Source organism: Oreochromis niloticus, linkage group LG3 (assembly GCF_001858045.2).
Source record: "Oreochromis niloticus isolate F11D_XX linkage group LG3, O_niloticus_UMD_NMBU, whole genome shotgun sequence".
NCBI lineage: Eukaryota > Metazoa > Chordata > Actinopteri > Cichliformes > Cichlidae > Oreochromis > Oreochromis niloticus.
Window position 1 is genome coordinate 33,123,251 of NC_031967.2, and position 18,819 is coordinate 33,142,069.

General features: G+C 42.4%; 1 protein-coding gene, 1 long non-coding RNA gene and 12 other non-coding genes across 14 annotated transcripts; 12 read left to right on the plus strand and 2 right to left on the minus strand.

The window, feature by feature from the left end:
- Positions 1 to 588: 588 nt before the first annotated feature.
- trnal-aag (transfer RNA leucine (anticodon AAG)) lies at positions 589 to 670 on the plus strand. The gene has a single exon. It is a non-coding gene; the product is annotated as a tRNA-Leu (tRNA).
- Positions 671 to 1,146: 476 nt separating this feature from the next.
- On the plus strand, positions 1,147 to 1,218 carry trnae-uuc (transfer RNA glutamic acid (anticodon UUC)). The gene has a single exon. It is a non-coding gene; the product is annotated as a tRNA-Glu (tRNA).
- A 1,773-nt stretch (positions 1,219 to 2,991) lies between these two features.
- On the plus strand, positions 2,992 to 3,072 carry trnal-aag (transfer RNA leucine (anticodon AAG)). The gene has a single exon. It is a non-coding gene; the product is annotated as a tRNA-Leu (tRNA).
- A 474-nt stretch (positions 3,073 to 3,546) lies between these two features.
- trnae-uuc (transfer RNA glutamic acid (anticodon UUC)) lies at positions 3,547 to 3,618 on the plus strand. The gene has a single exon. It is a non-coding gene; the product is annotated as a tRNA-Glu (tRNA).
- Positions 3,619 to 5,931: 2,313 nt separating this feature from the next.
- On the plus strand, positions 5,932 to 6,003 carry trnae-uuc (transfer RNA glutamic acid (anticodon UUC)). Its single transcript has one exon. It is a non-coding gene; the product is annotated as a tRNA-Glu (tRNA).
- Positions 6,004 to 6,724: 721 nt separating this feature from the next.
- On the plus strand, positions 6,725 to 6,805 carry trnal-uag (transfer RNA leucine (anticodon UAG)). Its single transcript has one exon. It is a non-coding gene; the product is annotated as a tRNA-Leu (tRNA).
- Positions 6,806 to 7,774: 969 nt separating this feature from the next.
- Positions 7,775 to 7,856, plus strand: trnal-aag (transfer RNA leucine (anticodon AAG)). The gene has a single exon. It is a non-coding gene; the product is annotated as a tRNA-Leu (tRNA).
- Positions 7,857 to 7,951: 95 nt separating this feature from the next.
- Positions 7,952 to 8,490, minus strand: LOC109197390 (uncharacterized). The gene is made up of 3 exons (XR_002058512.2): positions 8,277 to 8,490; positions 8,114 to 8,202; positions 7,952 to 8,042 (listed from the first exon to the last, which is right to left on the minus strand). It is a non-coding gene; the product is annotated as an uncharacterized LOC109197390 (long non-coding RNA).
- A 49-nt stretch (positions 8,491 to 8,539) lies between these two features.
- trnal-aag (transfer RNA leucine (anticodon AAG)) lies at positions 8,540 to 8,621 on the plus strand. The gene has a single exon. It is a non-coding gene; the product is annotated as a tRNA-Leu (tRNA).
- Positions 8,622 to 9,101: 480 nt separating this feature from the next.
- Positions 9,102 to 9,173, plus strand: trnae-uuc (transfer RNA glutamic acid (anticodon UUC)). The gene has a single exon. It is a non-coding gene; the product is annotated as a tRNA-Glu (tRNA).
- Positions 9,174 to 9,903: 730 nt separating this feature from the next.
- Positions 9,904 to 9,985, plus strand: trnal-uag (transfer RNA leucine (anticodon UAG)). Its single transcript has one exon. It is a non-coding gene; the product is annotated as a tRNA-Leu (tRNA).
- Positions 9,986 to 10,975: 990 nt separating this feature from the next.
- Positions 10,976 to 11,057, plus strand: trnal-aag (transfer RNA leucine (anticodon AAG)). The gene has a single exon. It is a non-coding gene; the product is annotated as a tRNA-Leu (tRNA).
- Positions 11,058 to 11,537: 480 nt separating this feature from the next.
- On the plus strand, positions 11,538 to 11,609 carry trnae-uuc (transfer RNA glutamic acid (anticodon UUC)). The gene has a single exon. It is a non-coding gene; the product is annotated as a tRNA-Glu (tRNA).
- Positions 11,610 to 14,889: 3,280 nt separating this feature from the next.
- Positions 14,890 to 18,620, minus strand: LOC100695087 (tripartite motif-containing protein 16-like). Its single transcript, XM_003458852.5, has 3 exons — positions 18,505 to 18,620; positions 18,266 to 18,372; positions 14,890 to 17,864 (listed from the first exon to the last, which is right to left on the minus strand). The coding sequence occupies exon 3, from the start codon at positions 17,829 to 17,831 to the stop codon at positions 16,287 to 16,289; it is 1,545 nt and encodes a 514-aa protein (XP_003458900.3). The 5' UTR covers positions 17,832 to 17,864; positions 18,266 to 18,372; positions 18,505 to 18,620; the 3' UTR covers positions 14,890 to 16,286.
- Positions 18,621 to 18,819: the final 199 nt, after the last annotated feature.

The following is an 18,819-nucleotide window of genomic DNA, read 5'->3' on the forward strand; positions in this document are numbered from 1 at the left end:
CGCAATGGTAGCATGACCGAGCGGTCTAAGGTGCTGGATTAGGCTCCAGTCTCTCGGGGGCGTGGTTCGAATCCCACTGCTGCCATGCTCTTCAGATTCTTTTTGTGTTTGTCCCATGCCTTACAATAAATTCTACGGGATGCAGTGGAAATCAAATCTGTACAGAATGTCTGTCAAGTGCAATGATTATACATAAATAAAAGAAATTCTTCTGCAAAAGTCATTTATAACGTGCAGATGTTTCATGTCTTTTATTAACAGTCTCATTACTGACTGGTTAGTGGACTTCCCCGCATGCCACTCAAGTGTGCTTCAAGTCCACCGCATTGTAAGGTGTTAGGTTGTGTGGTCTACGGATCTGGGTTCAGACTCCAGGCTCCTCATACATGTGGGTTGAAACCCTATTGCTGCAATAAGATTTTAACCAGGGCAGGCAGATGCTATTGTATCCAAAAACATTCAGGCAAGTATTAAACATGTTCTTCTACAACAGTAAGAGCATTACTGAATGTTCTGGGCATCTAGTTTGTGTTGCACTTTTTCAATTTTTACTGTCTAGATTTTTGCGATGAGGTTCTTGGTCGCAATGGTAGCATGACCGAGCGGTCTAAGGTGCTGGATTAAGGCTCCAGTCTCTTCGGAGGCGTGGGTTCGAATCCCACTGCTGCCATAGTGTTCTAGCGGCAATGTTCTTTTCGTTTTGGCTCCATCCCCTGCCAATAAATTGTAAGGGCTGCAGTGGAAATCAAATCTTTTATAGAATGTCTGTCAAGTCCAAACATGCAGGAATCTCATCCAGAGCAATTCTTCCAAACCATATTAGTCATGGTGCTGTAAAGTCGTTTACGACTTGCATGTATTTCGTGTCTTTTTATTCACGGTGTCATCGCTGACTAGTTAGTGGACTTCCCGCATGCCACTCAAGTGTGCTTCAAGTCCAGTCCACTCCCTTGTAAAGTGCTTTTGATCAGAACCTGCAACCGCTGGAGAACTGATTAAGGTGCTGCTATGTTGGTCTCACCAAGGCTGCAGAGTGAGAAGACTGTCCTTGACTTCATGACAGTGGAGCACTCCATAGTCTAGCGATGAGAATTCCTGGTTCTCACCCAGGAACACGGCAGTGACAGTGGCGCACTACTTAACCAGTCCCATATGGTCTAGCGGTTAGGATTCCTGGTTTTCACCCAGGCGGTCCGGGTTCAACTCCCGGTATGGGAACATGTCTTTAATGTGGCCCAAAGCCAATGTGTTCTTTGCGTTAATCCTGGCTGAAGTCAACCGTCAGGCAAAGCAACAAACCTCTGGCTAAGCACATGGTATAAAACAGCCAACTGTTCAGATCAGGACTCTACAGTCCAGTAACTTTCAATGATGAAGATGTACACATCCTGGACAAGCAGGGGAGTCTAGGTGGCTGTCTATGTGGAAAGCAAACGGTTTAAAACCAAGGGAGGGGAATTAAGGGTTCATCTTTCACCATCTTACAATGCTTGACTCTCTGTGAATGGTAATCCTGCCTGTTGATCAGTGGTTATGACAAGTTGCGTATCGACAATGATGAAACTGAGCCAAGAGCCCATTGTTAATCAGGGTTGATGAACAGTTTGGGGTATTATGTACATGTACTGTTTATAAAGTTGGGGAGACTCGTTCCACTTTGTATTGCACATTTTCAAGCTCTAATATTTCGCTGCTGTATCGGTAGTGTGTTGTGTCGCTACGGATCTGGGTGAAGAGTCCAGTCTCCTCACACATGTGGTTGAAATCCCATTGCTGCAATAAGATTTTAACCAGAATAGCAGATATTTTTGTATCCAAAAAGTATTAACATGTTTTTCTACAACAGTAAGAGCATTACTGAATGTTCTGGGGTTCTATTTGTGTTGCACTTTTTCAATTTTACTGTCTAGATTTTGCAATGAGCTTCTTACTCGCAATGGTAGCATGACCGAGCGGTCTAAGGTGCTGGATTAGGCTCCAGTCTCTTCGGGGGCGTGGGTTCGAATCCCACTGCTGCCATGCTCTTCAGATTCTTTTGTGTTTGTCCATGCCTACCAATAAATTCTACGGGATGCAGTGGAAATCAAATCTGTTACAGAATGTCTGTCAAGTGCAAACATGCAGGAATGTCATCAAGAGCAATTCTTCCAAACCACTTTAGTCAGGGTGCTGTTAAGTGTTGTGGAAGTTGTCCATTCAATAAAGCCTGCAGACAGCGGTGATCGGTAGCTAGCATTCTTTAATAAAAACAAGAAGAGACACCAAGCTTGGTGAGGGAATCATCATCGCGGGCAAACAATGGCAGTGTCCGTAACTGAGCCTAGCATGGCCTTCAGTTAAATACCTCTTACAGGAACAAAAGCAGTACACAGCTGTTTTCACACCTTTGGTCCCCCCACCCCAAAGAAAGTTTCACACTCCCTTGCTACCTCTTACAGTGGAGAAAGAGACAAAAGACCCCCCCACCCACTCTGGGTCCTTTGTGTGTGAATGCTTCCCTCCAACTTCCTGACATACCATCTGTTACCAGTATGAGTGTGAGAGACATGCTAAAATCCAGCGGCACCAAGGTATTATACAATAAAATAATGTGATTATACATAAATAAAAGAAATTCTTCTGCAAAAGTCATTTATAACGTGCAGATGTTTCATGTCTTTTTATTAACAGTCTCATTACTGACTGGTTAGTGGACTTCCCCGCATGCCACTCAAGTGTGCTTCAAGTCCACCGCATTGTAAGGTGTTAGGTTGTGTGGTCTACGGATCTGGGTTCAGACTCCAGGCTCCTCATACATGTGGGTTGAAACCCTATTGCTGCAATAGATTTTAACCAGGGCAGGCAGATGCTATTGTATCCAAAAACATTCAGGCAAGTATAAACATGTTCTTCTACAACAGTAAGAGCATTACTGAATGTTCTGGGCATCTAGTTTGTTGCACTTTTTCAATTTTACTGTCTAGATTTTGCGATGAGGTTCTTGGTCGCAATGGTAGCATGACCGAGCGGTCTAAGGTGCTGGATTAAGGCTCCAGTCTCTTCGAGGCGTGGGTTCGAATCCCACTGCTGCCATAGTGTTCTAGCGGCAATGTTCTTTCGTTTGGCTCCATCCCCTGCCAATAAATTGTAAGGGCTGCAGTGGAAATCAAATCTTTATAGAATGTCTGTCAAGTCCAAACATGCAGGAATCTCATCCAGAGCAATTCTTCCAACCATATTAGTCATGGTGCTGTAAAGTCGTTTACGACTTGCATGTATTTCGTGTCTTTTTATTCACGGTGTCATCGCTGACTAGTTAGTGGACTCCCCGCATGCCACTCAAGTGTGCTTCAAGTCCAGTCCACTCCCTTGTAAAGTGCTTTTGATCAGAACCTGCAACCGCTGGAGAACTGATTAAGGTGCTGCTATGTTGTCTCACCAAGGCTGCAGAGTGAGAAGACTGTCCTTGACTTCATGACAGTGGAGCACTCCCATATAGTCTAGCGATGAGAATTCCTGGTTCTCACCCAGGAACACGGCAGTGACAGTGGCGCACTACTTAACCAGTCCCATATGGTCTAGCGGTTAGGATTCCTGGTTTTCACCCAGGCGGTCCGGGTTCAACTCCCGGTATGGGAACATGTCTTAATGTGGCCCAAAGCCAATGTGTTCTTTGCGTTAATCCTGGCTGAAGTCAACCGTCAGGCAAAGCAACAAACCTCTGGCTAAGCACATGGTATAAACAGCCAACTGTTCAGATCAGGACTCTACAGTCCAGTAACTTTCAATGATGAAGATGTACACATCCTGGACAAGCAGGGGAGTCTAGGTGGCTGTCTATGTGGAAAGCAAACGGTTTAAAAACCAAGGGAGGGGAAATTAAGGGTTCATCTTTCACATACAATGCTTGACTCTCTGTGAATGGTAATCCTGCCTGTTGATCATGGTTATGACAAGTTGCGTATCGACAATGATGAACTGAGCCAAGAGCCCATTGTTAATCAGGGTGATGAACAGTTTGGGTATTATGTACATGTACTGTTATAAAGTTGGGAGACTCGTTCCACTTTGTATTGCACATTTTCAAGCTCTAATATTTCGCTGCTGTATCGGTAGTGTGGTGTGTCGTCTACGGATCTGGGTGAAGAGTCCAGTCTCCTCACACATGTGGTTGAAATCCCATTGCTGCAATAAGATTTTAACAGAATAGGCAGATATTTTGTATCCAAAAAGTATTAAACATGTTTTTCTACAACAGTAAGAGCATTACTGAATGTTCTGGGTTCTATTTGTGTTTGCACTTTTTCAATTTTTACTGTCTAGATTTTTGCAATGAGCTTCTACCGCAATGTAGCATGACCGAGCGGTCTAAGGTGCTGGATTTAGGCTCCAGTCTCTTCGGGCGTGGGTTCGAATCCCACTGCTGCCATCTCTTCAGATTCTTTTGTGTGTCCCATGCCTTACCAATAATTCTACGGGATGCAGTGGAAATCAAAATCTGTTACAGAATGTCTGTCAATGCAAACATGCAGGAATGTCATCAAGAGCAATTCTTCCAAACCACTTAGTCAGGTGCTGTTAAGTGTGTGGAAGTTGTCCATTCAATAAAGCCTGCAGACAAGCGGTGATCGGTAGCTAGCATTCTTTAATAAAACAAGAACAGACACCAACTGGTGAGGAATGCATCATCGCGGGGCAAACAATGGGCATGTCCGTAACTGAGCCTAGCATGGCCTTCAGTTAAATACCTCTTACAGGAACAAAAGGCAGTACACAGCTGTTTTCACACCTTTGGTCCCCCCACCCCCAAAGAAAGTTTCACACTCCCTTGCTACCTCTACAGTGGAGAAAGAGACAAAAGACTCCCCCCACCCACTCTGGGTCCTTTGTGTGTGAATGCTTCCCTCCAACTTCCTGACATACCATCTGTTACCAGTATGAGTGTGAGAGACATGCTAAAATCCAGCGGCACCAAGGTATATACAATAAATAATGTGATTATACATAAATAAAAGAAATTCTTCTGCAAAAGTCATTTATAACGTGCAGATGTTCATGTCTTTTTATTAACAGTCTCATTACTGACTGGTTAGTGGACTTCCCCGCATGCCACTCAAGTGTGCTTCAAGTCCACCGCATTGTAAGGGTTAGGTTGTGTGGTCTACGGATCTGGGTTCAGACTCCAGGCTCCTCATACATGTGGGTTGAAACCCTATTGCTGCAATAAGATTTAACCAGGGCAGGCAGATGCTATTGTATCCAAAAACATTCAGGCAAGTATTAACATGTTCTTCTACAACAGTAAGAGCATTACTGAATGTTCTGGCATCTAGTTTGTGTGCACTTTTTCAATTTTTACTGTCTAGATTTTTGCGATGAGGTTCTTGGTCGCAATGGTAGCATGACCAGCGTCTAAGGTGCTGGATTAAGGCTCCAGTCTCTTCGGAGGCGTGGGTTCGAATCCCACTGCTGCCATAGTGTTCTAGCGGCAATGTTCTTTTCGTTTTGGCTCCATCCCCTGCCAATAAATTGTAAGGGCTGCAGTGGAAATCAAATCTTTATAGAATGTCTGTCAAGTCCAAACATGCAGGAATCTCATCCAGAGCAATTCTTCCAAACCATATTAGTCATGGTGCTGTAAAGTCGTTTACGACTTGCATGTATTTCGTGTCTTTTTATTCACGGTGTCATCGCTGACTATTAGTGGACTTCCCCGCATGCCACTCAAGTGTGCTTCAAGTCCAGTCCACTCCCTTGTAAAGTGCTTTTGATCAGAACCTGCAACCGCTGGAGAACTGATTAAGGTGCTGCTATGTTGGTCCACCAAGGCTGCAGAGTGAGAAGACTGTCCTTGACTTCATGACAGTGGAGCACTCCCATATAGTCTAGCGATGAGAATTCCTGGTTCTCACCCAGGAACACGGCAGTGACAGTGGCGCACTACTTAACCAGTCCCATATGGTCTAGCGGTTAGGATTCCTGGTTTTCACCCAGGCGGTCCGGGTTCAACTCCCGGTATGGGAACATGTCTTTAATGTGGCCCAAAGCCAATGTGTTCTTTGCGTTAATCCTGGCTGAAGTCAACCGTCAGGCAAAGCAACAAACCTCTGGCTAAGCACATGGTATAAAACAGCCAACTGTTCAGATCAGGACTCTACAGTCCAGTAACTTTCAATGATGAAGATGTACACATCCTGGACAAGCAGGGGAGTCTAGGTGGCTGTCTATGTGGAAAGCAAGCAGTTTAAAAACCAAGGAGGGGAATTAAGGGTTCATCTTTCACCATCTTACAATGCTTGACTCTCTGTGAATGGTAATCCTGCCTGTTGATCAGTGGTTATGACAAGTTGCATATCGACAATGATGAAACTGAGCCAAGAGCCCATTGTTAATCAGGGTTGATGAACATTTGGGGTATATGTACATGTACTGTTTATAAAGTTGGGGAGACCGTTCCACTTTGTATTGCACATTTTCAAGCTCTAATATTCGCTGCTGTATCGGTAGTGTGGTTGTGTCGTCTACGGATCTGGGGAAGAGTCCAGTCTCCTCACACATGTGGGTTGAAATCCCATTGCTGCAATAAGATTTTAACCAGAATAGGCAGATATTTTTGTATCCAAAAAGTATTAAACATGTTTTTCTACAACAGTAAGAGCATTACTGAATGTTCTGGGGTTCTATTTTGTGTTGCACTTTTTCAATTTTACTGTCTAGATTTTGCAATGAGCTTCTTACTCGCAATGGTAGCATGACCGAGCGGTCTAAGGTGCTGGATTTAGGCTCCAGTCTCTTCGGGGCGTGGGTTCGAATCCCACTGCTGCCATGCTCTTCAGATTCTTTTTGTGTTTGTCCATGCTTACCAATAAATTCTACGGGATGCAGTGGAAATCAAATCTGTTACAGAATGTCTGTCAAGTGCAAACATGCAGGAATGTCATCAAGAGCAATTCTTCCAAACCACTTTAGTCAGGGTGCTGTTAAGTGTTGTGGAAGTTGTCCATTCAATAAAGCCTGCAGACAAGCGGTGATCGGTAGCTAGCATTCTTTAATAAAAACAGAAGAGACACCAAGCTTGGTGAGGGAATGCATCATCGCGGGGCAAACAATGGGCAGTGTCCGTAACTGAGCCTAGCATGGCCTTCAGTTAAATACCTCTTACAGGAACAAAAGGCAGTACACAGCTGTTTTCACACTTTGGTCCCCCCCACCCCAAAGAAAGTTTCACACTCCCTTGCTACCTCTTACAGTGGAGAGAGACAAAAGACTCCCCCACCCACTTGGTCCTTTGTGTGTGAATGCTTCCCTCCAACTTCCTGACATACCATCTGTTACCAGTATGAGTGTGAGAGACATGCTAAATCCAGCGGCACCAAGGTATTATACAATAAAATAATGTGATTATACATAAATAAAGAAATTCTTCTGCAAAAGTCATTTATACGTGCAGATGTTTCATGTCTTTTTATTAACAGTCTCATTACTGACTGGTTAGTGGACTTCCCGCATGCCACTCAAGTGGCTTCAAGTCCACCGCATTGTAAGGTGTTAGGTTGTGTGGTCTACGGATCTGGGTTCAGACTCCAGGCTCCTCATACATGTGGGTTGAAACCCTATTGCTGCAATAAGATTTTAACCAGGGCAGGCAGATGCTATTGTATCCAAAACATCAGGCAAGTATTAACATGTTCTTCTACAACAGTAAGAGCATTACTGAATGTTCTGGGCATCTAGTTGTGTTGCACTTTTTCAATTTTTACTGTCTAGATTTTGCGATGAGGTTCTTGGTCGCAATGGTAGCATGACCGAGCGGTCTAAGGTGCTGGATTAAGGCTCCAGTCTCTTCGGAGGCGTGGGTTCGAATCCCACTGCTGCCATAGTGTTCTAGCGGCAATGTTCTCAAATAAGACAAGGTAAAACAATTCAAAACCAAACAAGACAAGACAAGACAAGACAGCAGGCTCCACTGAGAAGGAGCCCTCACAACAACGGCTAGGCAGGTGTCTTGATTCTTCACTTAAGGCTGTGTGAGTTGCCACGGAGGTGAAGGCAGCGATCACGCCCTAAAACAGACAAATATAACCTTAGCCTCTGGTAGCTGTGAATGCTAATAAAAATAGTTTGAACAGCTTACCCCAGGACCGGAAGCGTTATACTCTCACTGGTGGGGGAAATCACACAAGCACCTCTCTCCGCAACGCCGGAATAAAACAACCTGCCGCGCTACAACAGGCCGCAAAAACTATTACTATACATTCCAATACTGAAAGGGAATCTGAGGTTAAGCGAGAGCATACCTGTGGCTGTCATATGATCTACTCTTGCCGATCAGTCCGTCGCAGAGTGTCAGCATTTACTGCTGCTTTGCGCTGAATGCATGGGAGGAATAATCCAAAGAAGCACCGGCTTAGCTTTATACCTGGTGCCAGCCTGCAATCAATATGCAGGTGGGTTCCCAATTGACCTAGTTTTGCAGTAAGAGCGAGCGCAGGAGAGAGCGAGAGCAGTAGAGCGAGCAAGCGAGAGAGAGAAAAGAAAGGCGAGTAGCCCCTCCGGCTACAGTAGCATGACCGAGCGGTCTAAGGTGCTGGATTAAGGCTCCAGTCTCTTCGGAGGCGTGGGTTCGAATCCCACTGCTGCCATAGTGTTCTAGCGGCAATGTTCTTTTCGTTTTGGCTCCATCCCCTGCCAATAAATTGTAAGGGCTGCAGTGGAAATCAAATCTTTTATAGAATGTCTGTCAAGTCCAAACATGCAGGAATCTCATCCAGAGCAATTCTTCCAAACCATATTAGTCATGGTGCTGTAAAGTCGTTTACGACTTGCATGTATTTCGTGTCTTTTTATTCACGGTGTCATCGCTGACTAGTTAGTGGACTTCCCCGCATGCCACTCAAGTGTGCTTCAAGTCCAGTCCACTCCCTTGTAAAGTGCTTTTGATCAGAACCTGCAACCGCTGGAGAACTGATTAAGGTGCTGCTATGTTGGTCTCACCAAGGCTGCAGAGTGAGAAGACTGTCCTTGACTTCATGACAGTGGAGCACTCCCATATAGTCTAGCGATGAGAATTCCTGGTTCTCACCCAGGAACACGGCAGTGACAGTGGCGCACTACTTAACCAGTCCCATATGGTCTAGCGGTTAGGATTCCTGGTTTTCACCCATGCGGTCCGGGTTCAACTCCCGGTATGGGAACATGTCTTTAATGTGGCCCAAAGCCAATGTGTTCTTTGCGTTAATCCTGGCTGAAGTCAACCGTCAGGCAAAGCAACAAACCTCTGGCTAAGCACATGGTATAAAACAGCCAACTGTTCAGATCAGGACTCTACAGTCCAGTAACTTTCAATGATGAAGATGTACACATCCTGGACAAGCAGGGGAGTCTAGGTGGCTGTCTATGTGGAAAGCAAACGGTTTAAAAACCAAGGGAGGGGGAATTAAGGGTTCATCTTTCACCATCTTACAATGCTTGACTCTCTGTGAATGGTAATCCTGCCTGTTGATCAGTGGTTATGACAAGTTGCGTATCGACAATGATGAAACTGAGCCAAGAGCCCATTGTTAATCAGGGTTGATGAACAGTTTGGGGTATTATGTACATGTACTGTTTATAAAGTTGGGGAGACTCGTTCCACTTTGTATTGCACATTTTCAAGCTCTAATATTTCACTGCTGTATCGGTAGTGTGGTTGTGTCGTCTACGGATCTGGGTGAAGAGTCCAGTCTCCTCACACATGTGGGTTGAAATCCCATTGCTGCAATAAGATTTTAACCAGAATAGGCAGATATTTTTGTATCCAAAAAGTATTAACCATGTTTTTCTACAACAGTAAGAGCATTACTGAATGTTCTGGGGTTCTATTTTGTGTTGCACTTTTTCAATTTTTACTGTCTAGATTTTTGCAATGAGCTTCTTACTCGCAATGGTAGCATGACCGAGCGGTCTAAGGTGCTGGATTTAGGCTCCAGTCTCTTCGGGGGCGTGGGTTCGAATCCCACTGCTGCCATACTCTTCAGGTTCTTTTTGTGTTTGTCCCATGCCTTACCAATAAATTCTACGGGATGCAGTGGAAATCAAATCTGTTACAGAATGTCTGTCAAGTGCAAACATGCAGGAATGTCATCAAGAGCAATTCTTCCAAACCACTTTAGTCAGGGTGCTGTTAAGTGTTGTGGAAGTTGTCCGTTTCAATAAAGCCTGCAGACAAGCGGTGATCGGTAGCTAGCATTCTTTAATAAAAACAAGAACAGACACCAAGCTTGGTGAGGGAATGCATCATCGCGGGGCAAACAATGGGCAGTGTCCGTAACTGAGCCTAGCATGGCCTTCAGTTAAATACCTCTTACAGGAACAAAAGGCAGTACACAGCTGTTTTCACACCTTTGGTCCCCCCCACCCCCAAAGAAAGTTTCACACTCCCTTGCTACCTCTTACAGTGGAGAAAGAGACAAAAGACTCCCCCCACCCACTCTGGGTCCTTTGTGTGTGAATGCTTCCCTCCAACTTCCTGACATACCATCTGTTACCAGTATGAGTGTGAGAGACATGCTAAAATCCAGCGGCACCAAGGTATTATACAATAAAATAATGTGATTATACATAAATAAAAGAAATTCTTCTGCAAAAGTCATTTATAACGTGCAGATGTTTCATGTCTTTTTATTAACAGTCTCATTACTGACTGGTTAGTGGACTTCCCCGCATGCCACTCAAGTGTGCTTCAAGTCCACCGCATTGTAAGGTGTTAGGTTGTGTGGTCTACGGATCTGGGTTCAGACTCCAGGCTCCTCATACATGTGGGTTGAAACCCTATTGCTGCAATAAGATTTTAACCAGGGCAGGCAGATGCTATTGTATCCAAAAACATTCAGGCAAGTATTAAACATGTTCTTCTACAACAGTAAGAGCATTACTGAATGTTCTGGGCATCTAGTTTGTGTTGCACTTTTTCAATTTTTACTGTCTAGATTTTTGCGATGAGGTTCTTGGTCGCAATGGTAGCATGACCGAGCGGTCTAAGGTACTGGATTAAGGCTCCAGTCTCTTCGGAGGCGTGGGTTCGAATCCCACTGCTGCCATAGTGTTCTGACGGCAATGTTCTTTTCGGTTTGGCTCCATCCCCTGCCAATAAATTGTAAGGGCTGCAGTGGAAATCAAATCTTTTATAGAATGTCTGTCAAGTCCAAACATGCAGGAATCTCATCCAGAGCAATTCTTCCAAACCATATTAGTCATGGTGCTGTAAAGTCGTTTACGACTTGCATGTATTTCGTGTCTTTTTATTCACGGTGTCATCGCTGACTAGTTAGTGGACTTCCCCGCATGCCACTCAAGTGTGCTTCAAGTCCAGTCCACTCCCTTGTAAAGTGCTTTTGATCAGAACCTGCAACCGCTGGAGAACTGATTAAGGTGCTGCTATGTTGGTCTCACCAAGGCTGCAGAGTGAGAAGACTGTCCTTGACTTCATGACAGTGGAGCACTCCCATATAGTCTAGTGATGAGAATTCCTGGTTCTCACCCAGGAACACGGCAGTGACAGTGGCGCACTACTTAACCAGTCCCATATGGTCTAGCGGTTAGGATTCCTGGTTTTCACCCAGGCGGTCCGGGTTCAACTCCCGGTATGGGAACATGTCTTTAATGTGGCCCAAAGCCAATGTGTTCTTTGCGTTAATCCTGGCTGAAGTCAACCATCAGGCAAAGCAACAAACCTCTGGCTAAGCACATGGTATAAAACAGCCAACTGTTCAGATCAGGACTCTACAGTCCAGTAACTTTCAATGATGAAGATGTACACATCCTGGACAAGCAGGGGAGTCTAGGTGGCTGTCTATTTGGAAAGCAAACGACCATCTTTAAACCAAGGGAGGGGGAATTAAGGGTACATCTTTCACCATCTTACAATGCTTGACTCTCTGTGAATGGTAATCCTGCCTGTTGATCAGTGGTTATGACAAGTTGCATATCGACAATGATGAAACTGAGCCAAGAGCCCATTGTTAATCAGGGTTGATGAACAGTTTGGGGTATTATGTACATGTACTCTTTATAAAGTTGGGGAGACTCGTTCCACTTTGTATTGCACATTTTCAAGCTCTAATATTTCGCTGCTGTATCGGTAGTGTGGTTGTGTCGTCTACGGATCTGGGTGAAGAGTCCAGTCTCCTCACACATGTGGGTTGAAATCCCATTGCTGCAATAAGATTTTAACCAGAATAGGCAGATATTTTTGTATCCAAAAAGTATTAAACATGTTTTTCTACAACAGTAAGAGCATTACTGAATATTCTGGGCTTTATCATTTATAACTTGCAGGTATTTCGTGTCTTTTTATTCACAGTCTCATCACTGACTGCTTTGTGGACCACTGCAGCCCTTACAATTTATTGTCACCCAGTCTTTACCACACAGGTAGAGAGGAAGGTAGAAGGTCCACAGTCACAAAGATGCTCTCTGAAACGTCTGGACACCCCTGCACCTCTTGAAACTCCATTGTTCCACTGAAGAAAAAGCACTCCACTCTGGCGCATAGAAAACATCTCAGGTGGGGTCTGCTTGTTATGCCAATAATCTTGGAAACTATCAGGACCATCAAGGTTAAAGTTTTTTTTCTTATCAGAGAATAAAACTTTCTTCCACCTTTCAATGACCCACGTTTGTTGCTCTCTTGCAAAGTCCAAACTGTCAGTTCTGTGGCGTTCAAGGAGACGAGGCCTTTGAAGACATTTTTGTTTTTGAAGCCCTTCAGTCTCAGATTCGTCTGATGGTTATTTGCTTCAGTCGCCACCAGCAATGACCTTAATTTGGGTTGACGATTGTCCAGTGTCTAGACGGACAGCCAATTCAGTGCTAGTGACTTTTTTTGGGACATTTTTGTCTTCCAATTGCCAAACCCTCAGGATCATTTAATACATTTTTTTTTTTTAAGAAATTCCAAATGCCTGTTTTACTGCGTCCCACCTCAGCTGCAATGGCATGCTAGGAGAGACCCTGTTTCTGCAGTTTAACAACCCATCCCCATTCCAAAAGGGAAAGATTTTTTTGCCTTTTTCCATTAGAACAGTTTGACTACCTGACAGAAAATGACAATGAATCCATATTTTTGTACACATTTGGCCTTTTAAAGGCATGTGGTCTTAAACTTTTAATCAGCTATATAACAGCCTGTTTCAGTTTAAGCATTGTTTTCAATAAATTGTTTGCTTAGAAAAATGTTTTGTCTCACTCCCATTTCTTCTTGTTGCATGTTGAAGCTCTACTTGGAACCTTGTTAGATCCAACCATGCAAAATATGATTTTTTGCCATCATTAAAGTGGTCTTAAGCTTTTAATCGGGACTGTATGACAGGAGCTACCCAGTCATTAAACCGTTCTATTATACTGATCACAGTACAGTGAGGGAGATTCTATGGCACAATGTTGAGTTTGTCTCTGACCTACACTGGAAAATTACTTTCCATGTGGGATACTAAAATTATCAGAAATGTGCCAGATATCTATTAAAATCGTGTTTATTTATGGTGGCAAGTATGAATGCTATAATAAGGTGTTTGCCATATTAAAAGATTTTCAGTTTATGGAAGATTAAAAATAGGAGAGGTGATGCCTTCTGGGAAAAACTTAATACATATAATGTGACTACTTGTTTTCCCTTTTGAAAATATTGTGGATGTTTTTACTTTGACTGTCTGCATTCCCCAGTTTTTTCCCTTGTTTTTCTTCACAGTTTTGTTTTACTATGTGTACAAAAATGATAATAGTTTAAAAAAGCCTCAGACAAGAAAAAACTGTCACTGTGCGTTTCAGGTTTTATACAAGTGTGTCATACATTTTTTTGTTCCGTAACCCCATCAACTTTTTTTCTATATATTTCAATTATGCATGTGAAGTGGCTCAGGTCTGTTCCTGGCCTCGTTTTCAGTGTAACGTACATTTATAAATAAGATCCCAAGCATGGGAACATCTCAGGATCCCCCAAGAAGACCTGGAACACATAATTTGACTTAAGGTCTTCTGGAGTTGCTATGCCTTGATATCTGAGGCATATAATGAGAAGCACCAAGTCTACTTTAGAGGACATATTTTTGTTTTGTTTTTTTCTAATTCAAATTTCTTTTGTTTTGCCACATACTTTTTAGTTTCACTTGTCACTTGGTTAGATGTAGGACGAGATCATCATTGGGATTAAAATCATAGTTCATTAACAACACTCAGCATTTCTTTGTGTAACCAGCTCAACAAAAACTAAAAGCCATATTAGAATTAGTATCACAAGTGCAATAACATTTGCTGTGGCCCGGGCTCCTTCATCACAAAAACCACTGACATTTTGTTTGTTTTTTTGCCCTAAGCATCAATAAGCATAACTTTCTGCTGAAACGTTTAGATAGGGTGAGTATTTGGTGTAAACACCATTAAAGGATGGAACTATCTTGCCTCGTATCAAAAGTTCAGGTCGTTGTTGTTTATGTAACGGTGTGGGTGATTTTTCTTTTGACACCCTTGGTACCAATTGAACATCATGTAAAAACATCACAACCCATCTGATTACTACTGGTGACCATTTTCTTATAGATGCTTCAAACGGAAGGATAATACACCATGTCACAAGGCTCTGATCATTTCAAACTGGTTCCTTGAAGATGAAACCAGATTCACATCATGGATGTGATTCTGAAGCAACTGTGTGATGCTCTCGTGTCAATATGGATCAAAATCTCTGAGGAATGTTTCCGGCACCTCTGTGAAATTGTACCATGAGTAAGGTAAAAACAGACTCATTTAAATAGTAAGTCATAAACAAATCCAGTAAACCGATAAATAAATGAGTGTTAAAATCTATGTATTCACTTTAGTTATTCAGTTCAGTTCCTATAATGACTGCACACAAATTCTTTAGAATGGCTTTAAAATTACAAAACTTTATTTATGGTATTAATTCACTTTTTCTCATCACCAAAGCAATCTTTCTTATAGACTTTGTCACATTCCATACAGACTGTAAAATAAGTCAGCATTTTTGAAGATTATACAAACCATTTTATATTATACACCTTTTTCAGGGTCAAACTCAAACACTTTTTAAGTATTTTCAAGGTCCATTTTAAAGCTTTTCCAACACATTACCCAAAAAACAATGCATGTTTCACTTCGCATCACCTCAGTAAGACCACGTGAAAATTAAAACAAATCATCCTAGTTTGACTTAAACACCTTTGTTCCCCTTTTGTTAAAACATAGAAAAATGCACCACACAAAAATACTGCAAAACGAAAAGGTTGCCTATAGTGAATAAACTCAAAACACACATTTCACTTAAAAATTAAGATGTCCAAATGTGAAAAAAAACCAACTTGTTAGAGGTATTCATCTCCTGTTGAAAATAAAAAACAACAGCCACAAAAAAGTGGCTATTCTTTGCGCCCATATGGATTAGTCCCTCATATTGCCATTATTACCCACCCACCCCTCAAGGTGTTGCCAAAGGCACCAAGATAATATTTGAAAAAGCTGCAGCAAAACACAAAAAAATTTATTGGTCTAACGTTTAAAGCTTTCACTTGAGTGAAGTAACTCATATTACTGCTACTGCTATGTAATGTTAGCTAAGTTCACAGCATATTTCATAAATTACCATACCATAACTAACTGCTATACTAGCGTTGCCATATTGTATCACGCGCAATGCATTTCAATAGTTTATCCTGTGAGTTTGCTAGCTAGCAAAAAACTAGTAATAATTTTAAAAATTAGAATGTGTAACGTACACATACTCGAAAAATATTTACTAGGACTTATGCAAACTCCCCCATTCTGAAAAGGCGCAAATCATTTTGCAGACCTTTCAGATGGATTTGGTCATTGTCTTATCCATGATTTGTATTTGTCGTTTTCCAGCAAACGCTCATTAAAAACTGCAACCTCCAGGCATGTTATTGCACTCATTCCCGACTGTTCGGGGCGGGTGTCACACACTGAAACAGACATGTAGAGGAGCAAGGCAGCCCAGGTGGAGAAATGGGGGTTTTTTTAGACTTTGCGACTCATTTTATTTCTCTATCTGATAAACAACAACAAACAAACAAACAAAAAACTGTTCAATCAGATAGTCATTTGTTGTTAATGAAATACAGTTACAGTTTCAAGCAGTTTTGAGGTCCACATCTGAAATTCAAGCACTTTTCAAACCTTGAAAAGACAATATTAAAATCCAAGTGTTTTCAAGGATTTCAAGCACCCATACAAACCCTTGATATCACATCATAAAAAAATATAACAAATAAAGGCAAAATCAGTTAAACAGTATTTTACTGTATCTCATTTAATGTAGCAGTGGTTGAAGTAAAATACCCCCCCCAAATCCACAGTCCAGCATAGAGCGGCTCAGTGAATGTGGTCTGGACTCTGTGTAGGAGGGTCATGGTGTCAGAGAGGCTGTAGAAGGACAGAACACCTGCTCTGGGATTCATATAGACTCCAATTTTAGAGGAAGAAGGGCCTAAGAGGCGAGTTGTCATGTTGTTGTGTCTGAATTTATAACTGTCCTTGTAACAATCTAATGCCCAAGAATTATTATTGCTTCCAAATGCAGTTTGATCCAGTTTATTCTCATTCTTATATGTTACGGCTACTGACAGACCTCTCCCTTTCCACTCCACTTCCCAGTAACAAGGTCCAGTCAGACTCTCTTTACTGAGGACCTGCTGCTGGATGGAAAACCTGTCCCTGTTCTTAAGACAGGAATTATCTGGATCTCGAAGCATGTCTGTAACAGTTCTGTTCTGATTAGATAGAGAGAGTTTTAGGTGCAGTGTATCTGGATCCAGCGTGAGTTGACATGCATGTTTTAAAAACTCATCTCTGGTCTTAGGATCGCTTTGTGGCAGCAAAACATCCACTGACCTCACTGCCAGAGAGATCTTCCACAGTTCATCACACAGAAATGCTGTGAGTTTATCTCTGGCTTCTGATATCACCATTTGAAGCCTCTCAAAGTACTTAACCTGACAGATTTTAAAGCTTGGTGAATCTGTAGAGTCAATGAATATGGGCATCATGGAGTACCTGAGTAGAAATTCGGTGTGGTCCTCTGTGTTTGAAAGCTTCTTCAGCTCCTCTTCTTTCCTCTTCAGCTCAGTGATCTCCTGCTCCAGCTTATTCTGAAGCTCTTTGACTCGCCTCTCTTCATCTTTCTGCTGGGATCTGATCTGCTGCTTTAGATTTGAGCCGTTTTCTTTGATGAAACTCACCAGCTCATCAACAGTCATCTCAATGTCCTTCACTGCTGTATCGGCAGACAGTTTGATCCCCTCCGTCTCTTTCTCAAGCACTCCTTCTTCCTTCTTTCTGGTCTCGATTCTCCGCTGGACTTCTTTCAGAATTACCTCCAGGTCTTTCTCTTTGTCTGTCCTTTCTTTTTCAACTGGAACTGTTTCATGTCCTCTATGTTTATTTATCCAACAGAGACAACAGACACACATTTGATCAGTGCGACAAAACATCTTCATCACCTCATTGTGAACTGAACAGGTGTTCACTTTCAACACCTTCGAAAAATCTACCAGCTTGTGCTTTTCAAAGGCAGGGGAATCATAGATAGGCTGGAGGTATTTCATTTTCTCTACTAACTCTGCTAACATAGTGTTTTTCACCAGGATAGGCCTCGGTGTGAAAGCCTGTCTGCACTGAGGACAGCTGTGGGTTCCTTTTACATTTTCTGCTTTCCAGTAGGTTTCAATACAGCTCATACAGTAGTTGTGTCCACAGGGAATAGTCACCGGATCCTTGAGTATATCCAGACACACAGCACAGCAGAATTGTCTGTCTTCCATCGTCTGAACCTGTTGTGCCATTATGTGTGCAGAGGTGAATGCCAAACTGTTTCACTGTCAGTGAAGAAGTATGTATCAGGTTAGTCTTCATTTCAGAAAAAGGTGTAGTTTGTGAAACTCGCGCCTCGCAGTCTTAATAAATCTTTTTATTGTTGAGCAGCAAGAACGTAAAGTGGACTGTGGGAACAGGTAAGCTTTTAATTTAGATTTCTGTATTAAGAAGTATTTACAAACATGAAAATAATAGACGCCACAATGAAGAGTGCAACAAGCTGTTACAGTTACTGCAGGAAATACTAAAAAAACAAAAAATCCCAGTCACAAGAGCACCAAGACATATTGTGCAAATTAGAATGAGCAAATGCAACAGAGGTAAAGCTGCAGTCTGACTGGAAATCTAAACCTGACACAGTATACTTCAGGAACAAGTACAAGGAACATGTCTCCTACTTTACCTTCTTTGGAATTACTTTAGTCGACATATAGTGTCTCCTTTAAAGCAGTGGAGCAAGAGATGGTCAGCTATGCAGTCAGATTCAGACAGAGAGGATGGTTGCTTTTCCTAAAGATGACATTCACTGAGTCAGTGACGTGTTTCATTAACACAAAAACAAAGATACAAATCGAAAAGATCTCGAGCGCACCACAGCACTACAATTAAACAAAACAGACTTTGTTCCGAAGCCTCTCTTACCTGCAGACAGGAGTTCACTCACCAGGTCCTAGACAAAGAGAACTTGTCCTTACACCTATTCTTATAAAAGGAGGAAACGTTCTCTTCAGATCACGCCTCCACCCAGATTCCAATTGTCACTTGAAATGTATCATCTTCACCACCGTCTTGGCAGAAAATGTTGCAGAGCAGCTCATTAACAATAACAACATAGTTTTTCAGGGTAGTTGGCACAGGTGAAATTTAATACCTCCACAGGTACGTCATCTGTACCAACGGCCTTTTTGGTCTTTATATATTTGGCAGTATTTACATATGGTTACATATTCGCCATGA